The sequence below is a fragment of the Pyrus communis genome, chromosome 9, assembly GCF_041283825.1.
Source record: "Pyrus communis isolate YQ-2024b chromosome 9, ASM4128382v1, whole genome shotgun sequence".
NCBI classification, from domain to species: domain Eukaryota; kingdom Viridiplantae; phylum Streptophyta; class Magnoliopsida; order Rosales; family Rosaceae; genus Pyrus; species Pyrus communis.
In genome coordinates this window covers 2,175,054-2,199,468 of record NC_142573.1, presented here as the reverse complement: position 1 = coordinate 2,199,468, position 24,415 = coordinate 2,175,054, and the positions used below count along the sequence as shown (strand labels likewise).

Below are 24,415 nucleotides of genomic sequence, written 5' to 3'. Positions count from 1 at the left end.
GCCTGTCTTTACAAAAACTTGACATGGTATCAGAGCGAGCCTTTTATGATAAACTCTCGCACCAACTATTATATTGTTTTGCATATAAAAATATCGGCGTGATTAATAGTTGACCCTCAAGAAAACCTTTGGCCGATCTTGTAATTCTAGGCACTTTCGCAGATGGATTCACGAAACAGTCCATGGGACCATGACTTTGTAGGCTCCTTCTTGTTCTCTTTCGAAGAAAGTTGAAGGGCAATTGCCACTTTACCTTTCCAAGTCCTCGGCACTTCGTGACAACTTCATGGTAAATTCTACGCACCTTCCATACGTGGGTTCGCTTAAATAACCACAAACTCCCCAAATCAAACCTCACTCGATCGAAAGCTCGAACCCAAAAACTTGCACAGAATTGTAAATATGTTGCCAACCGATGCTCCCCAAAAACCCCCCAACAAATTACTCAAAGACCGGACTTCATCGGCCACTCTGCTTACTTCAACCTCACAATCTGCTACCTCACCACAATGTACCGGGCGTACCAGGCCGGCAACTACCCGGTCCTCGCTTTCGTGGTGTTTTCTACGTGGCCTACTGGGGTTTGGACAAGTGTCAGCAAGTGTACAGCTGGCTGCCACATGGCGATAAGTCGTTGAATAATAACACTACTTGAAGGAATTGGATTCTCTCCGAGGCAATGTCTCGGGATCTTACTGAATTGGAATGATAAACATACAAAATTTCACTTTTCACTTCACAGAATTTGTTTGAAATCACTAATTACCATTAGAACAACTTCATAATGAAAAAAGATTACACTAAAATTTTAAAAATTGTTGCTTACCTATCTTCAGAAGCATCTTTATGATTTCTAAACATTTTTCTAAAAAAGTGGAAAGATGAATACAAACCTCCTCGGATGGACATGCTAATAGGATCATCCAGTTGACCATCAAATACTTCCAAAGATAATGACAGAAGTGGTGTCTCCATTACATGCTTCTCCGAGAGCCCCCTGTGAGAAAAAAGAAAAGTAAAAATCAAAACTTGCCTCTGCCAAATAGGAAAACCCCTACAAACCACACAATCATAAAAATTAAATACTTTTTTTCTAAAATTAGGAGAGGAAAATAGAATGAGAGTTGGAAATCCTAAAAAATAAGAAAGAAAAAAAGCCAAAATTATAGATCTAGAGAAAAAATTACCCAAAGTTTCACTCAACACAAACATAAGGGCCAATGTGAAGGTGAGCATAGAGCCCTGCCTTCTGCATGGTCTTGAGAAACCTCACCAGATTATTATACCTCCCTTTAAAATTGTACTAAAGCCCAGCATAAACCCAGAAGGTGAAATTAACTACAAAACCAAATATACAAAAGTATTCGTTTCAGATCTAAATTCATACCTCTTTATACTGGCTCCAAGGTGGTTTTTGTCGTAGCTATGTCCAAGACAATGCACCCAAGACTCCATACATCTGCAGCAAGGTTTGCACCAACTGAGTTCTGTATAACCTGGGCAAGGAACCCAAATGAAGACTTAAGTAAAAGTAAAACCATCAAGAAGCATGCCACGAAGGAGAAAAATACAGTAAAAAAAAAACTCACCCTCACAAACTTATCCTGTGAAGCTCCATTTGATTGCTCTAATCTTCATTAAGAAGATTGGTACCTGTCCAGATACATTACAAACTTCATTTAATTAAAGAAAACAAAAGCCAAAAATGTAGAAATCCAACACAATTAACGTAAAGAGAAGCATATGAAATCATTAAAATAACATACTAATACTACAATGTAATCAAACAATGACTATTCGACATTAAAACTAAGCCAGAAACAAAAACCTTTGTGCATAAAGCACACATGTTGTCTTAACTGTACAAACACTATTAACAACCTAAACGATAATTAACTGACAATTTAGTTCCATCAATATGATAGACATACCAAACTGTCAACAGACTAACAAAAGTAAACATAAACCCTCCCTAGAAATAGCCCAATGGTAGGATTATGTAGTCCAACTATGCTGAACTAAATAAGAAAAAATTCAAGTGATCAAAGCTAATCTAGAGCTTTCTCCTTTCCCAAACACAGCAAGAATCAGAACGTGCGTCGTCAATTTCAAGAAATTCACAGAAAGAGAGAAAGAAAGGGATAGAGTAGCACAAACCTTAGATCGAATGGCCTCGATCCTCTGGATTCCCTCATTATCGTAGCAGAAATCAACAAAAGCATATATACAATGACATTTTATCAGCCACTGGTTAGACCACATTTATTACCTGCCATAAACGGAGAAACAATTTGGTATAAGAATCTGATAAGAATCTCATTCCACAAAACTTCTTCAGTCCGGGCCTAAACAACTGCAAGCAAAAAAATCTCCAAGATACATACTTTCATCCAGATCATCCACTGCCAATAACAAAACCACACCCTATATCTTCATTTAGCTAATAAGATTAAAAGAGTGAACTTATCACCCAAATAAAATAGGTAGATTAACGAATATGAGTTAAAAAGTGGAGGAAAGCAACAAAACCAATCAAACAACGAATTGTCAATAGAATAAAACAACAAATATAGATATCTGAGTTAAAGTTTATTTTTATTTTTATTTTTTATTTTTTATTATTTTTTTTGTCAAATGAAGACTTAAATGTTACTCAACATTGTTTCTAATTGCAACTTCATCTCTACCTGTAAAAGCATGGTTGTCTTAGCCAAACATACATTTTGATCATGCAAAATCAAGATGGAGACGTTATCTTCTGACAACAGAAATGGAAGTTCAAAATATTATTGAATCATCAAATGTTGAAATTACCAATCAAATACAGATAAGCCACCACCAGCAACCAAAACTGTTTTTTTTTTTTTTAATGAAATTATACACCTCTCACCCAAGCAGCAACCAGTTCTTTTGCACTGAGCGTCTGTAAAACACATGAGTACGGATATATTATAGAGAGCAACAATCACTAAATTTCTAACATCACCGGCATTCACAACATTAAGCATGTAGGGAAACTATTTCATTTCATTTTAATTTTAGGTGACACAACTGATGCAAGAAAGGGTCGAGCAAGTAGCATGGCATCAAGAATAAAGGAAGATATTTAGGATGGAACAATTAAAAGTTTCTACAAATCATTAAATTTATGCTTACATAAAATATACAGGCATACTTAATTTTCAGACAATTATACTTCACAACATAAATTGCAAGTTGGGCCTATTTGGTTGACTCAAAAGAAATTGATGGGTTAGAAAAAGCACCAAAATATATATATATATATATATATATATATATATATATATAAAGACGAATGTTCTTATGTCATTCTCCTCTTACATCGACAAAACACACACCTGTGGTTTAATGCTCCAATATTCAATGAGAAGGCACCAGGCAAGAAGAAGCTCAAGGCTGGAAAGAAGCTTCCAAAGAGAACAATCTATAAAGCAGACCACAAAAATTAGACAAAACCCAAAAACTAAACAGTAAAAAAAAACCCCTAAAATGAAAAGAAAAAAAAAAAAACTGAATTTGCAGAAATGTCATAGCTTGTACCCTATCTTATCCAAGTTGTCGTACATCCTCGAGCCTTTGCGTTCATATATGCTTCCTCAATTTTAGTGTAAACCCCCAAAATAAACTGCAAATCACAAAATTACCTACTCCAAATTGGCTGGAGAACTCACCAGGAAACCAAGGCTTTTATGGGCTTAAAACTTCCTTCGAAGTGGGACTAAATTCAAGGTTTTTCAACAAGAGGTCGTTGTGCTTCGTAGTTTCTGAGAGAGAAGGCGAGGAGAGAAAATGGAGATGGAAGCAGAGTCGAGGCTATGTCGTAGCTGAATCACTGGCTTCCACGATCATCAAGCATGACCGCACACGCACAACACCCTACCTAGAGAAGGGAGACGGCGGCGACTGGAGGATAGGATGGAGGCGAGACCGTGGTTCTCGCTGGGTCTGCGAGACGGAAGAAGGCAATGAGGGTTTGAGAAGGAAATGGAAAAGGCCAGCTTGACCATCGTTCTTCCCTTCCCACGATCATCAACACGTGTGCATCAACATTAGCGGCAGAGAGAACCTGGCAGAGCACGTTCCCAAATATCTCTCTCACTCAGTCCAAACCCGTAGCTCCCATCTCTCTCCAATATGTCAGGCTCTGTGTCTCCCTCCTCTGTAGTCGCTCTATCCCCCTCTCTCCGCTCGCCAGAGGCACACCCAGCTGTCTCCGAGTAAAAAATGGGAGCGATTGTCTCTCTCCAATTTGTCAGGCGTGATGTCCCCTCCCCTCTCCGTCGCCGAGTCAAACGTCAAATGCAGCTAACGGTTGAAAATAGGTTTTTAAGCCTGAGTGGCAATTTTGTAAATTAAGTGAAAGGTGGTTAAAAGCATCCGAGTGGCAATCTTGTAAATAAACTGAAATGTGGTTCAAAACACTGTTCGTTTGTACAGTGCAATTGAACAGCCTTCTTTAGACTAAAGTAATGATTTCGTTGCATCTTGTTGAATATGTGAGGATTTATCTCCACGCGCTTTTTATTTTCTTGACATGAATGTGAAGCCTTTTCTTTTTTGGAAGCTACGCATGCTAAGTAGAAAAAAAAAACAGGAAATTGCCTTCGGCATTTGTGTTGGAGATATTTCTCAACGTGTCGAAAACACATATCAATACCGTAAATGTAATAATACAATTAGTTGAAAATTTAAAAAGAATGTTAACTCATTGCATTATGTTCCGACCTATCGAATCATGTTCTGACCTACCGAATCATGTTCCGGCATACCAAAAACTTTGTGTGTTGATTTGCTCGCTTCAAACGCACGCAAGACGCAACCCAGACTAAAATCCCAAGTTCCCTAAGGTCCCCCGAAACTGTTCTTCGTTAACTAAGAAGGGTACAAACGACATTTCGTATTTTCCATATTCTCAAATTCACCCCTAAATTCGTTTTGTCTTATGCAATTGGTCCCTCGATGATATTTAGATGGTAACGTGACATAATTTGACATCGAGTAATCGTTGGAAGATAGAGAGAGAGAGAGCGAGAGAGCGAGAGAGAGAGAGAGAGAGAGAGAGAATGGGGTCGTATCTGTCACGCTATATTGACAACTCGGCAGGGGAGGAGTCCGGAGTGACGTCGTTTCACTCGTCGGAGAGATGGCAGCTTCACTTGAACGCCCATAAGGAATCCTCCCAGCTGGTACTTGCCGAAGCATGTTTTTAAATTTTTTTTTTTTTAATTTTGATTGTTTGAGTGTTGAAATTAGTGAGAGATTAGGGATCTGAATTTACTGTTTTATTGCTATAATGATTTGCATAAATTGGGGAACGTGAAGCTGGTGGTCGATTTCTCGGCGTCGTGGTGCGGCCCCTGCCGGTTCATAGAGCCCGCCATCCGAGCCATGGCCGCCAAGTTCACCGACGTCCAGTTCGCCAAGATCGACGTCAACGAGCTATCTGTAAGTCCTTCCAAACTTGTGCTAATAATTGAAAGTGCTTTTATTTAAAAGTGCTTTTGTGAAAGTGCTTTTATGTTAAAAGTGATGAGCTAGAACCACATTTATTTTTGAAGTGCTTTTATGTTAAAAAGTGATTTCTTTCATCAAGCTGAAGCACCTTCAAGTGCTATTCCAAGATTTACGACTTGGATTTTTATACAAGTGCTTCCAGTAAAAGCCCTTATGCGTACAAGTGCTTTATAGAGAAGCATTTCCAATCGGATCAAGATTTCTGCCAAACTGGTGTAGTGAAACTAAGATTTTAAAGGATTTTAAAAGTGATAGATTTGATAGCATCTAGGAGAATTTAAGACTTCTACAAAATTATTCATACAGAATTTGAATGAATTTAGTTTGTAGATTTTGGTGGATTACGGTGGATTGTCATATAATTTTTTATTGAAAAAAAAAGGAAAAATCTTTTCTCCTACCCTACTGTACTCGATAGCCACTTTGTCTCCTTCCTTTTCGGATCCCCTTTCACATAACTACGGCTCCATCTCTTTCTCAATCGGTAGATCAACATAACTTTGGTGAGCTTTTGAGCATTTCACCACCAACAAGTATCACCACCGACTGCCCTTTTGCCACAAACGTACGTTGTGGTATTTCAGTAGTGCTTGTAGTACCACATACATTAAAAAATCAGAATGGCGAGATAGTAGTATTAACTAAAATCCTAGATCGATTATGTCCTTCAATGATCATACATGCCTAATTAAGGTCTAAGGTCATAATAATAAGAGATTCCACCATAGTATATGGTGGTTACCTATGTGTGGCTTGGGTTGGTAGAGATTTGAGGACTGCCCATATGGAAAAATATTTGAAATCCTAGGAGGTGAGGTTGGATTCTTTTTAGTCTTGGTTATATATACTTCTTGCTCTCAAATCCCACAAAATCCACAACTTATTGAAATCTTCCAAAATCTTAATTTTTTTTAATACACTTAGATATAGATGGATTTTAAAATTCTTTAAAATCTTTTAATTGACTACACTTAGATTTGAATGGATTCTAAAATCTTTTAATTGACTACACTAGGATTTTAAAGTCTTTTAAAATACTCTCAAATCCAAGTTAGACAAAAACGGTTTTAATTGTCAGAAAACGCTTTTAGCCTTTGTACCATATTGCGTTTTGTTTCTGAACTAGGGGTTTTTTTTTGGTATGTAGGAAGTGGCGCAGGCATTCGGTGTGGAGGCAATGCCAACGTTCGTCCTGTTGAAGAAAGGGAAGGAAGTGGATCGGGTGATCGGAGCGCAAAAGGATGAGCTCGAGAAAAAGGTCGAGAAATACCGCTCTGTCTAAGATCAGAGTTTGTGTTAATTGGAAAGACCTGATATGCTATAGAAGCTTTCTTGCTAGTGTGTGCTAATGCATATATTGTACAGTATAAAGGGGAACCATATTCATATCTCCCCGAGACCCCGAGACATGGACACTCGGAGACTCGGACAGTGTATGCTTGCTGGATTGTGTCAATGTGTAGGTTCTTCAGCCTCACCACTGACTCCACAGCCCTTTCAGGGTGTGCAACCCCCTCAGCCGGCATAAACATTCATAACTATGTAATTTCGTATAATCTCGTGATGTAGAAAAATCATTAAGGTTTAAATACAATGTGTATTGTACCTGGCAATCTCAACTCGCAGTTTCGCCTCTTTAGCCATCTGATTGAGTTCTCTAGGAGTAGTGAGATCCCCCGAACATCGTAGTGTTAGGTGGTTGGCCAATTTTGAAACGTTTTAAGTCCTTAATTTACTAAAAGAATAGTTGATGGCGTCAATTTCAACTGACGTTATAGTTCAGGTGGCCAAACGTCAGAATCAAAACAAGAAAGTAAAACCAGAGGGGGAGAGAGAAATGCAGGCTCTTTATTTCAATTTTCGACTCCCATCTCAACAACATTTATCTGTGGTTTTCAGCTGTTAGTAATTCAAATCTACTGTCAAAATTTGACCTTGGTTGCTCCACCAACCAAAGTTCCATGTGCATCAAGATGAGCACAAGAACAACAAAGGATGTAAAAAGCAAAGGACGGGGCAGGGCGGTATGGGTACTTTGCTACTTTCCATTAGAATTAGCATGCTTATGGAAAGGCCAGAGATTTACCAGGCGCTCGAGCACTGCTGCGCTTTTTGAGAAATAGCCTGTGAATCCTGCTGGAGTCGATGCTGGAGGAAAATCTTCTGCTGGCATAGCAAACGAGCGTATCATTTTCTCCATTTTATCTAATGTTAGATACGACCCCACTTCTTGCAACCTTTCCGGACCCATAACCGGTAGTGTGTGCTCTTGACGCAAAAACGTAGCCTTACTGTCATTCTTCTGCCAAGCACAAGATAAAACACAGCTTAATTTGTTGAACAAGCAAACACAGAATCAGTTCAGTCCCCCTCGCACGTTAATTCATTTTTCTGTTTACTCATTTTTAGAAATGTGTTTTGATTCATTCGGTAAAACAGTTTTCCTATCATTTCAATTGTATTACCTCCAATGGCGATAGGTCTGCACCACGGCTAAAGGTCAGTTCCACGCGGAATTTTTTTGTGTCTTCAAGAGCTACCTGCAATTTCAGTTTCGAAAATACATTGGTCTCAGGATAATTTCTACATGCGATAATACTAATCAAGGTATCATGATAGGGAGTCGTGATTATACTAGTAAACGCATATGGGGTCTTATACTACTTATGACTACGCTTGGAAACCATTTACTTACTGCTGTGTTCTCGAACATCCTCAGAACTATATAACTCATGTAGTCAAGCTCCTTAGTATTGTATAAACGCTCCAAAGCACAATGGCAAACTAGGCCATCCTCTCCTTGAAGAGACTCGTCCAGGTTACAGTAACGGAGAACATTCATGAGAGAGTGGATGTGAGATTCCTGTCATTCCAAAATTTTCATTAATTTACATGAACTATGTTCAAAGATAAAAAAAATGTACATAAAAGTATGTACTTACTGATGTAAAGTACAGGCGCGTCCGCACATGCCGTTCAGGCGTTCTGACATTTGCATACCTATCAAGGTAATGAAAAGTTTGTTAATATCAATTAGGAATAATCCATAACAGAAACGATGAGCGAAGAAGTGAGGTTCTCTTATGTTACTTTGGATCCAAACGGTATTGGGTCTCTTTATCATCGTCGTCATCCTGATCTATTGATATCTCGCTTGTTGTACTGGGTCTCCTCGTATCTTCGTTCTTAGCAGAAAGCTTTGGCGTATCACTTGTGCTAGATTTTCTGTCATCAATCTTAACATGAAGCTTGGGATGATGCTTCTTATCTTCCTTCTCGGTATTGGTTGACTTTGAATGTTCATCCTGATCACTCTTTGGTTCAGCAGCAACACTGATGGCTTCTTCACGAGTATTTCTCAGGTCAATCATTATCTTACCCAACAAACGACGAGCAATCTGAACGAAAAGAAAGATAATGTAGCATATTGATAGGGAGTAAAATACAATTTGATGTGGAGCCTGGAGCGAATAAAAAATTTCTAAAAAGATCAATGTACAAGAAGCAATGTACCAACCGAGAAACTAGGGAGAATGCATATAGAATATCTACTACTCTAGCTCATGGTATTTCTGACGTAAAGAGTAATACGAAAGGGGCATGCTGACGGGAAGGCTACCTTTGAACCAATATTGAGTTTCTGTGTTGGATTAATGCCATACTCATTTGGGATGACTCCATCTGCAAGCAACTGCAATTACCACAGAGGAGTCAGTCTAATTTTGATGACCGAATCATTTGAAAAGGAAGCCGTGATGCTCAAGAGCAGAATATGAATAGCCCAGTAGGCACATTTGCTATACAATAAAAGCATCTTGGCTCATGATTACGACTTTACCTGAGCAATTTTGAACAGCTCATCCAGACCTTCCAGATTAAGATGTGCGTTATGCAGGAGATCGTATCTGTCAAGTAATCACAGATCATATAAATCACATTCAGCCAACAAAAAAAACCTCAGGACCATTGTAAGAAAATTGGCATCAGGTGATAAATTTTGGATTGGCATTCCCCTACTTCTGGCTTCCCATATCAAACTATATGATAAATGTATAGTCCCAGATGAGCTACGTTGGACAAAACCACGTGATAAAATACAAGAAACCACAATGAGCCTACTTCTCTATGCAGCCATTAACAAGATTCCAAATTCTCTTGTATAGTTAGATTGGACTGGAATCCAACTTAGAACTTTTACAACAATGATGCAGCAAAATAATCACACATAAGAGTAGCTAATTGCATAAATTTGGTATATTATCTAAAAAGAGATGAAAACTGACAACTCACTTGCACGAGTCATAAACATCTGGAATTTGTGTTAAGTCGAATCGTCTGCCAGTAAAACCAATGTCAACAAAACTGTCAGTCTATCCATATTACACTCCTTTTCAAGAAATAAAATCTTACTTTGAGCAATCGCATCATTTTGAGCCACTATATTATTACATAAAGTACTAGGTAATTGTCAATTGAAAAGAATACAAGAGTTGAATATAAACAAATTTAAGAGTTTGATGCAAGAGTTGAAAAGAATAAGAGAGTTGAAATACAAAAGATATTTCATAACTTCAAAAGAACCGTTGCATCTTTTATGCCCCGTGTGGCAAAGAATTTGAATAAATGCAACAATAATCAAATTAAAATAAATATTAAAAACAAAAAAGATGTTCTAGAACTTACTCTTTTCGTTCACTGTACAAGTCCTTTGCAAGCTTTCTCCATCGAGCATACATCAAAAGGAATCCCTCACTACCGCATGGTAATCCAGCAGCAATACGATCAACATCAATGTTAGTCTTACCAAGGGCCCTTGCTTGGTCATAAGGAAGTGTTACATCATCTGAGCTTGTCTTTGTAAGTTCCTCATTTTCATTCTTTGCTAGCAGTCGTACTTGTTCAGTGACCTTCTTAGTCAATTTTACCTATTCAACGGATACGAAACATTAAGAGAAAAAAAAAAGGGGCGGTAAAGTAAGGATTATTTGGAAAGCTTTAAAACAGAACTGTTGCAATTGTCATAATTCATATAGTCTATATTAGCATGCTACTAAATGAGGAATAACAGACTTGATACGAGGACAAATAAAACTGTAGGTAAGGAAACCGAATGCAATTACCAATTTAGGTAGAAGTTCGGAAGCATCTAAAGGCAGACCACCTCCATCAGCCATCCAAGGAGGTGTTGCACTGTTATTACCCGTCTTTAAACCAGAAGTAATAATCTCATTCAACCTAGCCTGCAGGGGAAGTACGTGAAAAAGAGAATCACATGATCGCATAATTGTTAAAGAAGAAGCATTCTCAATTATGGGCTCCCCCACACCGAAAACTAAAACAAATCAACTTGTGAAAATGATAGACAAACCTTTGCTTCGTCCATCTCAACACTTGCATTGTCTAGTCCATCCAACATAGAGGAGTCCTTGCTAACAAGGGAAACCTTAAGAAAGGGAATAAATTCAGTCATGCAGCTCGACTTCCGAAAGCAGTCACAATTATGTAAAAAAAAAAAAACTACAGACCAGGATTGGTGTTAGCTGCCCTTCAAGATCAAGTAGGCCTTTAGCAAAAGCAGCGGCAGACATCTGTAAACAGATATATTGTAAATAATGTAACTCATCAATGATGAAAATTTCAGGGGTTAATGACCATAACAATTAGGAAATTCACTTCATTTAAATAGAGATCAAATTTCACAAGAAGAAAAAGGGAGGAATATATAAAAACTATATAAACCCATGATCACTAATGAGACTATACCTGCACACGGCCCTCATCAGAGCTGTAGATTTTAAGATCATGACGATAGGTGCTATGGAGGCGAAGCAGGCCGGTACCTTCACCTGCAATTGTGTACAAATTTATTATGAGAAGTACCCAAAGAAAATAATTCTGAAACGAAGTAGCACCGTGAGCAACTTTGTATAGGCAAAGCTGACGATATCTTTGGAAGAAAATAATAATAGCGAAAAATCAAAATCTTCAAGATATACGTACTCCAGTAAACAGGCATACAAGTTGATACTAACAAAAAATGAAAAAGAACTGTGACTATTACCTGGATACATATTATTCCGAAAATATCTACCCAGCTCCTCAGCCTGCAAACAAGTGAAAGAAGAAAAGAATAAAAACAAGAAGAATGAATATAACACTATGATTTTAGGACAATGAGGGCTCTTAAATTACAATCTAGAAGTCCATGAACAAAACAAAAATCAATCAATACCTGCTTTCTTCCAGCATGTGTAAGGACACCCCCATATTTAAGAACCATCAAAGCTTCAACTGGGCGTTCTTCCTCACCTTCCCCATTACTTTTTGCCACTTTAACCCACTTTAATGGCTTTAGTTGAACCTTCCTATAAATGCCAGAGAAATGGCCCCCCTTGATAAATATAAGCATGAAAACAGCACATGATTATAACCATGATGCAGTATAACAGTGTATCAAAACAATTCTGAAGTACAAGATTAAGACATTTTGGCAACTAGTCAATCTTTATATGACACCGATCCAGTACAATTAGCTTCATTTAGCACATCTTTTCAGCCCCATTTTGAGTATCAGTAATTAACTCAGATGATACACTGTAAGTAATCTTATGAAAGCAATCCAGATTGATTTATGAAACGAATGTTCAAGTACAAAAAAAGTGAGCATTCCCCTGATAGTTCGTGGAAGTAGTAGAAGTGTTAGACTAGAAGCCATTTCACTTTCTGTTGAGAATTGCATGACAAAATGAACAGATAAGCAATAAACTCATATTAGAATTATAACACATGAACCTATAAAGCACAAAGGTAAATTCAATTTATGATGAAAAAGAAGGAAGGAGACATTATAACTAATTACATTGAATTACATAAAGCAGAAATTCCAAATAAAATAGATACCTCCTCAAGCACTGCTTTCACTTGACGAAGCTTTTCAGCATGTTCAATGTCTTCTGCCTCACTATCACTTTCTCGACCTGGTCTAGACAATGTTAGGAGTCCTCATTAATTAAGAACCCTCACCAGTGCAATCTTATAAGAACCAGCTAACAAAGATAATTAGGGTGTTTCCTGATATGACTTTAAACATGAATTTCAGAGAATGGGAAAAGGGGTAGAAGTGAGTTTCATACGATTACATCACCAATTATTTGTCAACTAAAATAGGAAGAAAATTTAATCTTAAAATAGATACCTAGTACGAGGTACTAGCATTCGTGTGGCATCTAATAAATCTTGCAATTGGACAGCACTTTTCAATTTCGTCTGCAAAATGAGAGCCAATACCAATGGTCAGTTTATATAATATGTTGACCAAAATAAATGACAAGGTCTAAAAGGCAAAATCAATCACCTCGGATCTAGGTCGTCCACCATTGTACTTAAGCATCAAGTTTAGCAGCTTTTCCTCAGTAACCTTCAGCTTTACCTTCTGTTTGGGAGTTCTATCACCACTGCCAAAGCAAAACAGAGATGAGAAGAGAAAACAAGCAAATCAACTAAGTAAAAAAACTGAGAGAAATAGACATACTGACGAATAATAGCAATAACACAACGTAGCTCCTCCGACTGCCCAAATGTGCCAATGATTCCACTTCCTTGACGAGTTAGTCTCTCAGTAGGTTGGCTTGGTTCATTGACTTTCCATGGTAATGTTGGTGGAATTGCAGAAGAAAGATGAGGGGCCTTGGCATCTAAAAGTAACTTCCTGAGCACACAAGCAGCATCATCATAATACCTGTATTGCAAAGTAACATCATTTATTTTTGTGACCACACAGGAAAAACCGGATTTAGAGCACCTTCATGATTAATCAAATCATTATAAAGAAATTTACTTGTGAGAGTTCTTTACGAAACTCCATCCATTTACGTCACAAACATAGGAGCGTCCCTCACAGCGCAAAAGGTCAAACCCACAAACCTGCAAAAAATTAGAAGAACTAAAAAATACATCCCAAACATGTGAGCTTAATGAAGCTATCAGTACGTTCACAGTATCAGAAGACAAACTTAACTACTGGCACATAAGAAAATATTAAAGCAACATCAAACCAGTTACTGCAACTCATAATTAGCCTTGTAACATCCAGACTATTTGATACCACATTTGAGTTACATACCGCTTGCCTAAATGCAATGCAGACCTCTCTTGCCATTTGCTTCTCAGTGGGTGTCAGTAAAACCGGATACCTCACCTGTCAAACGAATTAACAAGCAAACATCACTCTTTCAACCCTCATTTGGCAGTAGCAATGTATCAATTCACCCCAGTATTTCCTGCTTGCAGCATTCTATCTGCTTTACCAAAAACAAACCTGGCCCAGACACCATCTACATTAAGGATTGGTCATTACATCATTGGTTGAACCAGGCATTATAATAACTTTCATTCTAAATATGTAAAGAGAATGTCTATCAACATTGGTATTCTGAAGCAACATGGAAAAATTCACCACTGGAAATAAAGAATTAACAAGATTACAAGAAATTGGAAATCAGAAATTCAGATGAGAGAGAGACAGCGAGAATAATCAGCCAAACAAGAAGAACAACTGAACATATCTTACATACAGTACTTACTTCCTTGCCATCAGGATTTCTCATGACAACACCATCAACAACAGGAGACTTCCTTGCCTCAGCATGTGCATATTCAGGTCCCACTGTATACACCTGTATTATTTGACAAGAAGAGAAAAATTATTTATTAATGACATTTAAATGTTGGAGTATACAACCAAGTTAGTTAGAAGAAAATAATGGCCTCAAACATTGAAAATGCTCGGATAGAATTGTGTAAGTAGTCTATTCTAAATGACATGCAACTTGAAATGTTAAGGATGCGTTAGATTAATGAGAGAGAATATAAGGATGTAAAATAGTAAGAAGAATTTTTTTTTTCTTTTCTTTTTCTCTTGATAGCACTTGACCTTATTATCATGTGAAATTAAGAATAATGAGAGGTCTCAAACCCAAACCATCCAACCTTGACATCTGTTCCTCCAGTTGGCATGAATTCCTCGTATATATAAGAGCCTTCACGTCTCACTCGTCTAACATCCGGATGGAAATCACTAGATCGGTTACCAACCTAAAATCAGACGATACAAACATAAATGAACGATCATGGTTAATAAACATAGAAATCCTATGAAGTCATAAAGAGATTAGTCTCAAACTTGATACACTGCTAGCCACGTGTAACATTTACATATCTGTACTACTTTCGTTTTTTATGTTCAAGGTCAAGGTCAACCAAAAATTCAACCTGGCGACAATAATTTGGCTTGTGTGCAAGAAAAAATAAACTAGAAGCCCAGAGCAAATCAACTGTCTAACAGCTATAAGACTTCAGTAAACTTTCTCATACATGAATTACGTTGCTTTCAAATATTTTTCACATCACAGATCTGAACATACAGAAGACACAAACTCTCATTTTGAGCAAACAAATAAGCAGTTAATACCTCACCTTCCGAAACAATTCCTTCATTCCTCCACCTGCCGAACTGGGATAATATATCATTATACTATGATCATCCCCTTCATAGAAGCAAAAGACAACAGTCAATAACATTATTCTTAATATATAACCCAAAAGCAATAACAGGTGCAAAACAAAAAGTTTACAAAAGAAGCAATAATGGATTCTCCTAAAGTTTTAGCTGTTGAGTATTGACTAGGTTTAGGATTTAGCGAAAACAACGTTCAAACAGAAGCATACAAATTTTACCAGCCATAATATAATGAAAATAAATCATATTAAGATAAAACAACATATTCATAAATGTTGGAAATAAGTTGACCTTCAACAGGCTTCTCTACAAATGGCTTCCAGAAACGCTGACCATGAACCTCAACAAAATCTTCTTCCTCAATAAAATAGTCCAGCTCTTGATAAGGTACTTCTCTATTTACAAGGGCATATCTGGGAACAGAGACTCCGTGCATTTCAAGATGCTTCAATCCACAAAAGTAATATATTAGTTACTGACATTCTACTTTTATAACCATAAATATTCGAAACACTAAGTTCATGCATAAAAATACATTTAAAAGGTGTATGGAGGGGGATAATGGAAAACCTTAAAAGACGAAATTCATAACCATACCTCATAAACCTTCCTTCGGTCATGGAGAAGGTGTTGCGGCTCCAACTCATTTACTAGAAAAGGCCTGGATAAAAAAAAACCAGATAGTTAGAGAATAAATAGCCGTCCTTTAGTCCAAATATAACAGAATGGATGAATCAAATAGAACCTGTACATAAACAACAGAGCTTACTTCCTTAAAGCAGCATATGCCTCAGCCTTTTCCAGAGGATAGCCGGAGGAATGAAAGGCAATCAAGCAGTCACAAATTGGCCAGCTGACATACAGTAACAGTGAAAATAAATTAATCACCTAAAATTTATGTATTGCAACAGCCACCAAGTTAATGAAACTAGAAACTATCACCATAACCGAACACGAACATTTCAAGCTGTTTCAATCACTTCTCAAATTAAAATTATGACCATTACATATATGGTGATGCTATCCACACACCCCCTCCCAATTTCCGGCCGTTGGATTGAATGAATTGACGAAGATCAAAGGACAGAAATTAACAAGGGGTGTGTGAAAGGTAAAAATGAGTGTGTCGATAGGACCACCCTCTGTATAATGTGCGAAAACACATACTATTATGATAATCAAATACGAAAAAATACCTTTCAATTGGATCTTCAAGAATGACTCTATCCCTAAAATGTATGATCTACGAGAACATTTCACAACAAGACATGTATAAGATTATGGCATAAAATCGACACTGCGTATATATTTGCACAATAAAACGATGAACAACACAACACAACACTTCTTAGAACTTTTTCGATACGTAAACATAATAATCATCCGTAAAAATGGATAATTAGATCGAACTCGCAAACAAGAACAATTTCGACACGAAAATTCAATGAGAAAACAAAATCAGTACCTCAAATTCGCCAAACGCTTGCAGCCGTTCGAGAATCTGCCCCATGGGCGCCGAAAACACCTGCAGAAAACGAACAAGTTCATAGTATACATACATTGTTCAATATACATACATGATTGCTTTCGAAGCGTACACAAAAGTGAGCAAAAAGGAAAAGATGAACCTCGGGGCCGCATTTCACCTTCTTTTCCATCACACAAACTCCAATCTTTATCTTCTCTCCGGTTTCTCTCTCCTGCTCCTCCTCCATCTCTCTCTCTCTCTCTCTAACTCTTCACTCCCACAGCTCAAATCCGAAGCAGAACAACGAAAGCTCGTCGCCGCCGTTCGACCACAGAAAGCCGCTATATATACACGAATACGTGTACGTATAGGTCTATGTCTAGGTGCATGCCAGGAGTGTGGAGATCACCACATGTGCAAATACGGCAGAGTTTTAACTCGGAGCTCCGACTCAGTTGAGCGAGTCACGAGGTGCTTTAACGGCCAGATGATTGGAGAGTTTTTTCCTGAACAAATAAAAAAAAGAGGAAATATTATAAGGGATGCGTTTGGAGATAGACATTCTTGGGATCTGGAATATGCAGTCAAAAGGCGGAATTAGGACGTGGAAAGGTTGATGTGTAGCTTTTCATGTCCTTGTCCAACTCACGGAGTGTTCACGTTCGTGTGCTTACTCTTACAGTTACTCTCAAGTTAGCGGAGAAAGTAACCTTGACAGTAACCTAGCGGTAAAACCAATAATGCGTTGTTATGTGTTTAATCGATGTTATGGTAACGCTTTTTTAAATCAATTACGTATTGCAGCCAAAAAAGATAAAACAAACCCTCGCAATCCTAACATATCAAGTGCAACAGGGGCAATAACTTAAATCCATTACGAATTATCGTTGAGAAAAAAATAGAATATAACAGTACATGATTAACGTAAAATATCGCTATGGTTTTGTAATTAAGAGTAATATTATTCATACCATGTTTTTGTATCATATTTCTATAACACCTTAGGTGGCATCTGATGTAGACAGCCACATCATTTTGAAAAATTTACAAAACCTAAGGAAATGAAGGAAAAAGACTCCTTGTATACCACAATCATCATTTAATTAATTAATTTTTCTTCATTATTAGTTTATTAAATAATGAACCAAATTTAAAAATCTGATTAATTCAAATAATATGACTGTCCACGTCAAATGCTACTTAAAATGATATGAAAATGTGATACAAAAATATGATATGAATAACATTACTTATTTTGGATATGGTCCATTTGTTAAACTATATTAATTCTTTTGGACATAAATTTAGTACTATGATTATAAATTTGACTAGTGGTATGTTGGATTTGTTGAGTACCTAATACAAGAATATCATAATGCAAAAGTTCCCCAAAAAAGTAATTAATAATACACCTGATTTGATTGGAGCCCAAGAGCTCGTGATTGACTAAAATCCATTGGGTTCTGCCACATTCCACGTATCTTAGTCTTTTTCAAAAATTATTTAATGTGCACGAAAGATGCATTGAAACATTTCGTGTCATAACAAGTGAAAATTAAAAAAAAAAATCATCAATTTATATTATAAAACGTTAAAACTCACATTAAGAAGTTGACAATTCAAAACCACGAAATACAAATAATAATATTTACAATTATTTCAACATGTTATCAATACATTAACGATAGGAAAATTTTATTAGCATTTTAAAATTTTCATTTTACATTCTTCACAAATGTATTTTTCTTTCCTAATATAAAAAAAATTTAAAATGTAAAATAAGATTTTTGAAATGCTAATAATAATTCTCTAACGATAATATTGATAAAAACATATAATATAATTGAATTTCTGACGTATTTTTCTTTTGTCATTTTACTAGATTCATTAGGTTGACCATATTATCTGAACAAGACACATCCCAATATACTATGTAATAATACATTTGCTTGGAATTTTGTAAAAAGATTTAATAAATATTATAATATTTGATACATTGAATTGTGTACAATTTATTAATTTTTTTACTGTTTGAGAGTATGAAAAATCAAAGCACGTAATAATAATTACAATTGAATTAACACATAGTCAACATGGTGAAAAAATATGACGGCTCCAAACTCCAAGCTCAAATCATGTACCTTCAATTACAAGGATTGTCTGCCCTCCCACTTCTGGTGCCCTCCCGTGCCCTCTTGTTTTGTGCAATCACGGTTAAGCCACGTCAACATTTTATATTGTTTTTTTTTATAAAGATAATAAGACAAAAATGAATAGTAATATAAAATGTTGACGTGACTTAACCGTAACCACACAAACAGAAGGATAACAGAAGTGGAAGGACAGACAATCCTTGTCCTATCTTATTTCCTTGACTTTTCACTTATGTTCCCAAAACTAGATTAATAATAATCAACACAAATCTCTGATCAAATTGAAGATGATGGCGCAAATGGTTCTCTACTACAATGATGATAAAGAGTATTGTTTTTGCACCACAACGTAAGTTCGAACTCAATGAACTTCCTAATCTAACATCTAATCTAATAAATTTATTGTTTGACCAAAAAGGTTTTGACCTTGGTTCAGATGGCCACACTGAAGTTTTCCTCGATGGGAATCCCACCAAAACCCACCAATCAATTAATCTGGATATTTGAAATTTGATCCAAAGGCTACAAACAAAGAACCCTTTTAAAAGTTATAATAATTTTAACCGTTAATCAAATTTCAAGGGCCTAAATTAATTAATTAATTGGTGGACTTTAGTAGGAGAGATCCGGAAGGATATTTTCCCGTTACTAATCAACCATTCCACCTAATGCAACTTTCAGATAAGAGATTTTTTAATGTGCCGGGAATACTTCTCGATACATTAAGTGTTTGGATACTTAAAAAAATACCGAATCATATTTCCAACACATCCAAAACTTTCTCCTTTCAAACACATAAAAAGCCACTTTAAAGAAAAGCTTCGACCAAAAAAAAGTAAAAAATAGAGAAAGAAAAAGCACTTTGTACAGTGGAAGCGCACACAGTTTGTCTGCTAAATCAACGCAGACATATTTGTTCATGACTCAGATCAGACTGACTATCGAAATTGTTAGGTAAGAAAAAAAAACAAGGGGAAACTTTCACGTTTTAATTAGGTCTACCGCCATCACCGACAGCCTCTTCATCTGGACCATCTGTATAGTACCAGACCAATTAAATTAGATACAGTGTTTACGTGCAAATACGTGTGTGTTGTGTCCTGCAGTTTCCTGATATGAGCAGTTGAGTACCAAGAATTGCTTACCAAGTTCCGTCGCGAAGGTAATTACTTAACGGCTAACCGCCCGTTTACCTATGCTAGTTCCTGCAATGTATCCACCAGACCAAGCATTCTGCAGCAGAAAACAGGCCGGGCAGGAGAACCGAGTAACAGTTAATTAAGCGAATAGATGATAGACAGCGAAGATGCAGTTGCTAAGTCCTACATGACGTTAGAAGTGCTTTTATAAAAGAAGTTCTTTTACCTGAAAATTGAAACCACCAGTGATGCCATCAACGTTCAGTACCTGAAAACAGACATTACTTTTTAGCACAATAAGTAGGACACTGGTGTGTCTGTGTGTGCATACACAAATGCAAGTGCGCATTTTTTCTTCTTTGCTTTGAATCTTTTGATGAACATATTTCCATGGATACTACCTCTCCAGCAAAGAATAGACGCGACTGGATTTTGCTTTCCATCATATTCAGCGATATCTTAACAAAAGCGAGAAACAGAATTACACTTCCAATGAACATGAAAGAGAAGAGGGAGAAAGGGAGAGTGGCCAAGAGAGGGGGAGACCTCAGAAAGTGGAACACCGCCGGCAGTGACAAATTCATCCTTATATTGACTCTTCACCATGAAAAGAAGCATATATCCTTTCAGTAAAAGAATTGTTTTTAAGGAAAGAAACTGCGGGTGCAGAGTAGGGTCACAGAACCCTACCTTTCCGGTAACATAAAAGTTACAATTCTTTAACATATGCACAAGAGAAATTAATGAGTTCTTTGAAATGGAAGCCCACAAGGTATCGCCATGTAATTCCTACACATGAAATAATGAAAAGCAAAAAAAAAAAAAAATCTGTAAGGCTAATTTGTCTATTAAGAGTCCTGCAAAACATCATGTTGAAGCTCGGAACAACATCAAACCTGGCGGCCCAATAAATATATCCAAAATCTCTTCACAAGGCCAAATTCTGAAGGATATGAATTGGAGAGTTTATGCTTCTGCAAGAGTATAGGCAACAAACAAGAGAAGGAGAACTATTTAGAGCACAACAAATCACAATGGCATAACACAAAAGTGAGACTATTTAGAAGAAAATTAAACATTGTGTCACAATCATAACATAAATGAATAAATAAACATGAACACAAAATAGATTCGTAATCCAGTATGCATAGGTTTCCTAATTTCAGAAGTATTTGTAAGTGTTAGTCCACCTTCTTATGAATAAAGTTGTCTGCGCTCTAGTATACAACCCACCTAGCCTCATCATTGCCCATAACAAAACTAGTTACATAGTTCCACTTTGACCATGAGTTTGATTAAGGAAGCAATAAAACTTAAGAGCAAGGATTACCGCAAACTTATTTTTGTGTTGTGTGACGATTGACTTCAGATCTTCTATATGCACATCAGGTGCGAAGTCTAAAATAAGATTCCCTGCATTCAATTGCTACCAAGTTGAGAAACAACATCACAAATGTAATGAAAAGACGTGGCCAGAACAATTAAATAAAAAGAGAAGAATTTCCGTGCCTTTGTATCCTGAACCGGCTAAAACACAGGCACCCCAAGCAGATAACCGAAGAATTGCAGGCCCACTAAATCCCCAGTGTGTGACTAGTACAGGTCCAACCTGCAGTTCCGAATCTTTAGATATGACACATGAGTTATTGAAAATTTAATGATGGGAACAGATATAACATGCCTGTGTAAGCTGTGGTATATTCCTCCGGGCATTCTCTATTTTCAGTGTTGCCTTAACTTTAGGGAATGTAATCTGAATGTTAAAACAAGAAGGTTAAGACCCATACACAAGCTTGATTCTCTCGAGTATGCATTTTTCGTAAGGAACATAAGACAATGATGGTTACAATTGATATGCAGTAAGCAACGGATTTTGATCATTATGAAAGATTATCACCCCCGACAAGTCTCTCAACTGTGGATCTTCAATCTTGAAAGTAAATAAGCTTGGTACTGGATCTACAATTGAATGACCAAGCTGAGATGCAAGACTGTAACCCTGCGACGAGAACGAAGGCATATCAACAAACTAAATCCATCAACGTGGCAGTACAAGGGAACACCAATTTATCACAACCTGCTTGCTATTACCACTGGCAATCAAAAGATAATCAGCTTCAACATATTCGGGAGAACTGAATGTACGATTTTCAACCCCCAGAAGGAATTTCCCTCCATCAGTAGAAGATGCAGTTACCACAGCTTTTCCAGTCTGAAGAGAAACTGGTTGAGGAACTCAAATTCAGCACAAACAACTTGCAAGTTATCTTACACGTCTATGAAATGACAACATACTCGGTGACTGCAGAATTAACTTCTTTCAAACTATCATGTCATACAAACCCCCGTACAATTTTTCAAGGCGTAATAGTCGGTCTAAAAAATAACATATCTATCTTAGAAGTAGCTCTGTAACGAGAGCCACATAAGCATAAATAAAAAGGAACAAAATGGAAATATCAAACAGCACCACCATTGAATCAGTGGAAAAACATACCTCCCAACCGTGTCGATTCAGACATGAGACAATCAATTATCGTAGACGAACTGTTGCTGACAGGAAATACCCTTCCATCATCCTCAGTCTACAGTTCAAAGAGCACAAATTACACATTCAACACAAAATACATTAAAAACAAACTGACATCATGTAACTTCGTATGCAAACCTTCAGCTCAACCCCTTGATCAGAAAACCAGGACATGGTATCCGCTGGCCCGTGCGTATTGAAGAACGCTCCCTTTAATTCTTTATGACCCCTAGGGTAATTTTCTGCCAAAACCTGTCGCCAAGAACATCATTCTGAACCCAAAGTATTTATATAAAGATGCTCTAATCTCAACTCAAAGAACCCATGTTTATATTAATTACCATAGTATCGACACAATGCCCATTCGTCACATTGCATCGGCCTCCTCCAGAAATTTTTACCTGCCAACAATAACAAATTCGATAACAAACCAACTAATTAGGCATCATCACCTCTACTTCGTGCCTCGGAATCCTCTCCCTCGTTGATTAGAGTAGTTTAAAACATCGTCTTCGCGGAGAAAACAAAAACAAACCTTGGATAAAGGTCTTCCTTTCTCAATGATGACTACATTGAGATTAGGAGCTAGGGTTTTAGCTCTAATTGCTCCATAAACCCCAGCTGCTCCACCCCCAACAACCACCAACAGCTCTTCACTTGCCTACCCAATAAAAATCTCAAACAAATAAGACCAAAAATTAACTTAAATTAAATTAAATTATTTATAAAAAAAAAAACCATAAAATTGTCTGAGAAACAAGGTTTGAAGAACAAATTTTATCATGTTACCTTGTTTTGAGCTGTGGGGATGGGAGTTGAAGTAAATTTCTTCTGTTTGGGGGTTGAAATAAGAAGGCCATTGTTTTTGGCGGAGGCCGCCGCTTCCGAGCGGACTCTAGAGTGACGGACGGCGGAGCGCGCCAAAGTGAAGCGCGCCAAGGTGAAGCTCATAGGCACTCCTCCTGTATATTCGATTTTACAGTACGCCACCGCAACCGTTTGCTGTGAAGAAGCAAAACATGGTAAGGTGGGATGACGTGGCACGAGTCAATTAGAAAGAGCGTGAATTGACGATTTCATCCCTGGATTTAATCCGAGTCAAAAAGTCCTTGAACTATTTTCCTCTATACTTCAAAGGTTTCGATCCAATCTAAACCACCAATTTTCTATCGGCTAATACTAAAAAGATTAAATTTGTAAATTAAATTTACAAGCTAAATGATGTGTCATTAATATGAATAAGAACGTTTCAACACTTAAGTCATAATCAAATCATCAACTTTCATGTCATTTAGTTTACAAATTTTGACTACAAATTTAGTCCCGCTACGTTTATCAACGCTTAGATCATAATTCAATCATTAACTTTCATGTTAATTAGTTTACGTCACTCAGTACTACGGTCTGGTGATATTCCTCTCCACTTGGAAGTAAGATGTCTTAGGTTCAAATTTCGTAGGTGGCGAATTCGATACCAAATTAAGCTACCCATTGTGTAGCTTAGCCAAACTCATCTCCCCTTAGTGTAAAAATATCGATGTACTCAGTGGCAGAGCCAGAATCTTGCTTTACAGGGGGCCCTTCACAAATCTAAAACTTTTATTTTTAACGCCTAAGATATTGTGTAGGTTGATTGTATTTTTATTTATTTATCTCAAATTGCATCGACCATACAGTCACTTAATCCAAATAATACTTAAGAGCAGAGCTTAAAAAAAGAGACAAACGATCGACTAGAAGTTCAAGCCAACAGTCCTTAGCTTAAAAGCAATTAGTGATAAATCCTTACTATTAGATTAAGAAACTGTGCTCGAAAACTCCGACCTAGATTAATCTCCTCCACCCAAAGGGGAACTTGAAGTAATTAACAAGTAGAAAAAGGTACATCATTATACGTAGAGAATCTCTTATCTAGGGACTCCAAGATTGCAACTAAACTTACCAGAAGCAAAAGGAGTTTATGCTATATCTTATACATAGCTAAGATAATAAAAAATTGCAGGATAGGCCTACGACTTCCCTAGTCCCGTAATGGCTCCACCATTGGGAATTTGGATGTACTCAAAACAAAAA

General features: G+C 37.0%; 3 protein-coding genes and 1 long non-coding RNA gene across 22 annotated transcripts in view; 1 reads left to right on the top strand and 3 right to left on the bottom strand.

Annotated features, from left to right (window-relative positions):
• LOC137739507 (uncharacterized) overlaps positions 1-3,833 on the bottom strand; it is a 39,101-nt gene extending 35,268 nt beyond the window's left edge. For 5 of the 11 annotated variants that reach the window (XR_015966832.1, XR_015966834.1, XR_015966838.1 and 2 more), the window contains exons 1-7: positions 3,693-3,833; positions 3,562-3,646; positions 3,360-3,445; positions 2,158-2,269; positions 1,590-1,653; positions 1,388-1,496; positions 894-997 (exon numbers count right to left, since the gene is read on the bottom strand). This is a non-coding gene — a long non-coding RNA (uncharacterized LOC137739507). The other 6 variants (XR_015966844.1, XR_015966845.1, XR_015966835.1 and 3 more) reach the window with 6 other exon arrangements.
• Positions 3,834-5,016: 1,183 nt separating this feature from the next.
• LOC137739506 (thioredoxin H2) lies at positions 5,017-7,148 on the top strand. Its single transcript, XM_068479099.2, has 3 exons — positions 5,017-5,207; positions 5,344-5,466; positions 6,683-7,148. The coding sequence occupies exons 1-3, from the start codon at positions 5,085-5,087 to the stop codon at positions 6,815-6,817; spliced, it is 381 nt and encodes a 126-aa protein (XP_068335200.2). The 5' UTR covers positions 5,017-5,084; the 3' UTR covers positions 6,818-7,148.
• A 217-nt stretch (positions 7,149-7,365) lies between these two features.
• On the bottom strand, positions 7,366-17,065 carry LOC137739504 (inositol hexakisphosphate and diphosphoinositol-pentakisphosphate kinase VIP1). Of its 8 annotated transcripts, none has more exons than XM_068479095.2 (30): positions 16,699-17,065; positions 16,518-16,577; positions 16,249-16,295; positions 15,822-15,905; positions 15,650-15,713; positions 15,344-15,497; positions 15,010-15,080; positions 14,524-14,628; positions 14,118-14,210; positions 13,658-13,732; positions 13,373-13,458; positions 13,067-13,273; positions 12,890-12,989; positions 12,731-12,801; positions 12,436-12,517; positions 11,768-11,926; positions 11,597-11,639; positions 11,299-11,381; positions 11,061-11,123; positions 10,904-10,978; positions 10,656-10,775; positions 10,219-10,460; positions 9,826-9,870; positions 9,374-9,440; positions 9,155-9,226; positions 8,626-8,933; positions 8,478-8,535; positions 8,231-8,398; positions 8,001-8,075; positions 7,366-7,837 (listed from the first exon to the last, which is right to left on the bottom strand). In XM_068479095.2, exons 1-30 carry the CDS (start codon positions 16,765-16,767, stop codon positions 7,574-7,576), a joined length of 3,210 nt encoding a protein of 1,069 aa, XP_068335196.2. In that variant the 5' UTR covers positions 16,768-17,065; the 3' UTR covers positions 7,366-7,573. The 8 variants fall into 8 exon arrangements, with proteins under 8 accessions (XP_068335196.2, XP_088556511.1, XP_088556512.1 ...); XM_088700385.1 differs by having other exon boundaries at positions 7,366-7,834; positions 16,681-17,061; XM_088700386.1 differs by having other exon boundaries at positions 7,366-7,834; positions 16,699-17,061.
• Positions 17,066-19,516: 2,451 nt separating this feature from the next.
• On the bottom strand, positions 19,517-23,468 carry LOC137739503 (FAD/NAD(P)-binding oxidoreductase family protein). 2 transcript variants are annotated; one of them, XM_068479093.2, is made up of 17 exons: positions 23,132-23,468; positions 22,878-23,003; positions 22,684-22,743; positions 22,481-22,594; positions 22,310-22,397; positions 21,890-22,035; positions 21,710-21,811; positions 21,494-21,565; positions 21,322-21,421; positions 21,143-21,225; positions 20,709-20,786; positions 20,503-20,601; positions 20,359-20,409; positions 20,214-20,270; positions 20,039-20,080; positions 19,819-19,906; positions 19,517-19,708 (listed from the first exon to the last, which is right to left on the bottom strand). In XM_068479093.2, exons 1-16 carry the CDS (start codon positions 23,291-23,293, stop codon positions 19,844-19,846), a joined length of 1,443 nt encoding a protein of 480 aa, XP_068335194.2. In that variant the 5' UTR covers positions 23,294-23,468; the 3' UTR covers positions 19,517-19,708; positions 19,819-19,843. The 2 variants fall into 2 exon arrangements, with proteins under 2 accessions (XP_068335194.2, XP_088556514.1); XM_088700388.1 differs by lacking the exon at positions 20,214-20,270.
• Positions 23,469-24,415: the final 947 nt, after the last annotated feature.

Excerpts from the sequence above, each read along its gene's own strand:
- LOC137739506 (XM_068479099.2), top strand. The coding sequence starts at position 5,085 with ATGGGGTCGTATCTGTCACGCTATATTGACAACTCGGCAGGGGAGGAG. Across the intron at positions 5,208-5,343 it reads ATAAGGAATCCTCCCAGCTG|CTGGTGGTCGATTTCTCGGC; the intron begins GTACTTGCCGAA and ends GGGAACGTGAAG. Across the intron at positions 5,467-6,682 it reads TCGACGTCAACGAGCTATCT|GAAGTGGCGCAGGCATTCGG; the intron begins GTAAGTCCTTCC and ends TTTGGTATGTAG.
- LOC137739503 (XM_068479093.2), bottom strand. The coding sequence starts at position 23,293 with ATGAGCTTCACCTTGGCGCGCTTCACTTTGGCGCGCTCCGCCGTCCGT. Across the intron at positions 22,595-22,683 it reads GGCATTGTGTCGATACTATG|GTTTTGGCAGAAAATTACCC; the intron begins GTAATTAATATA and ends TCTTGGCGACAG. Across the intron at positions 19,907-20,038 it reads CTGGTGGTTTCAATTTTCAG|AATGCTTGGTCTGGTGGATA; the intron begins GTAAAAGAACTT and ends TTTCTGCTGCAG.
- LOC137739504 (XM_068479094.2), bottom strand. The coding sequence starts at position 16,767 with ATGGAGGAGGAGCAGGAGAGAGAAACCGGAGAGAAGATAAAGATTGGA. Across the intron at positions 12,990-13,066 it reads GTTATTGCTATTATTCGTCA|TGGTGATAGAACTCCCAAAC; the intron begins GTATGTCTATTT and ends TTGCTTTGGCAG. Across the intron at positions 11,927-12,435 it reads TGAAAGCAGTGCTTGAGGAG|GGGGGCCATTTCTCTGGCAT; the intron begins GTATCTATTTTA and ends ATATTTATCAAG.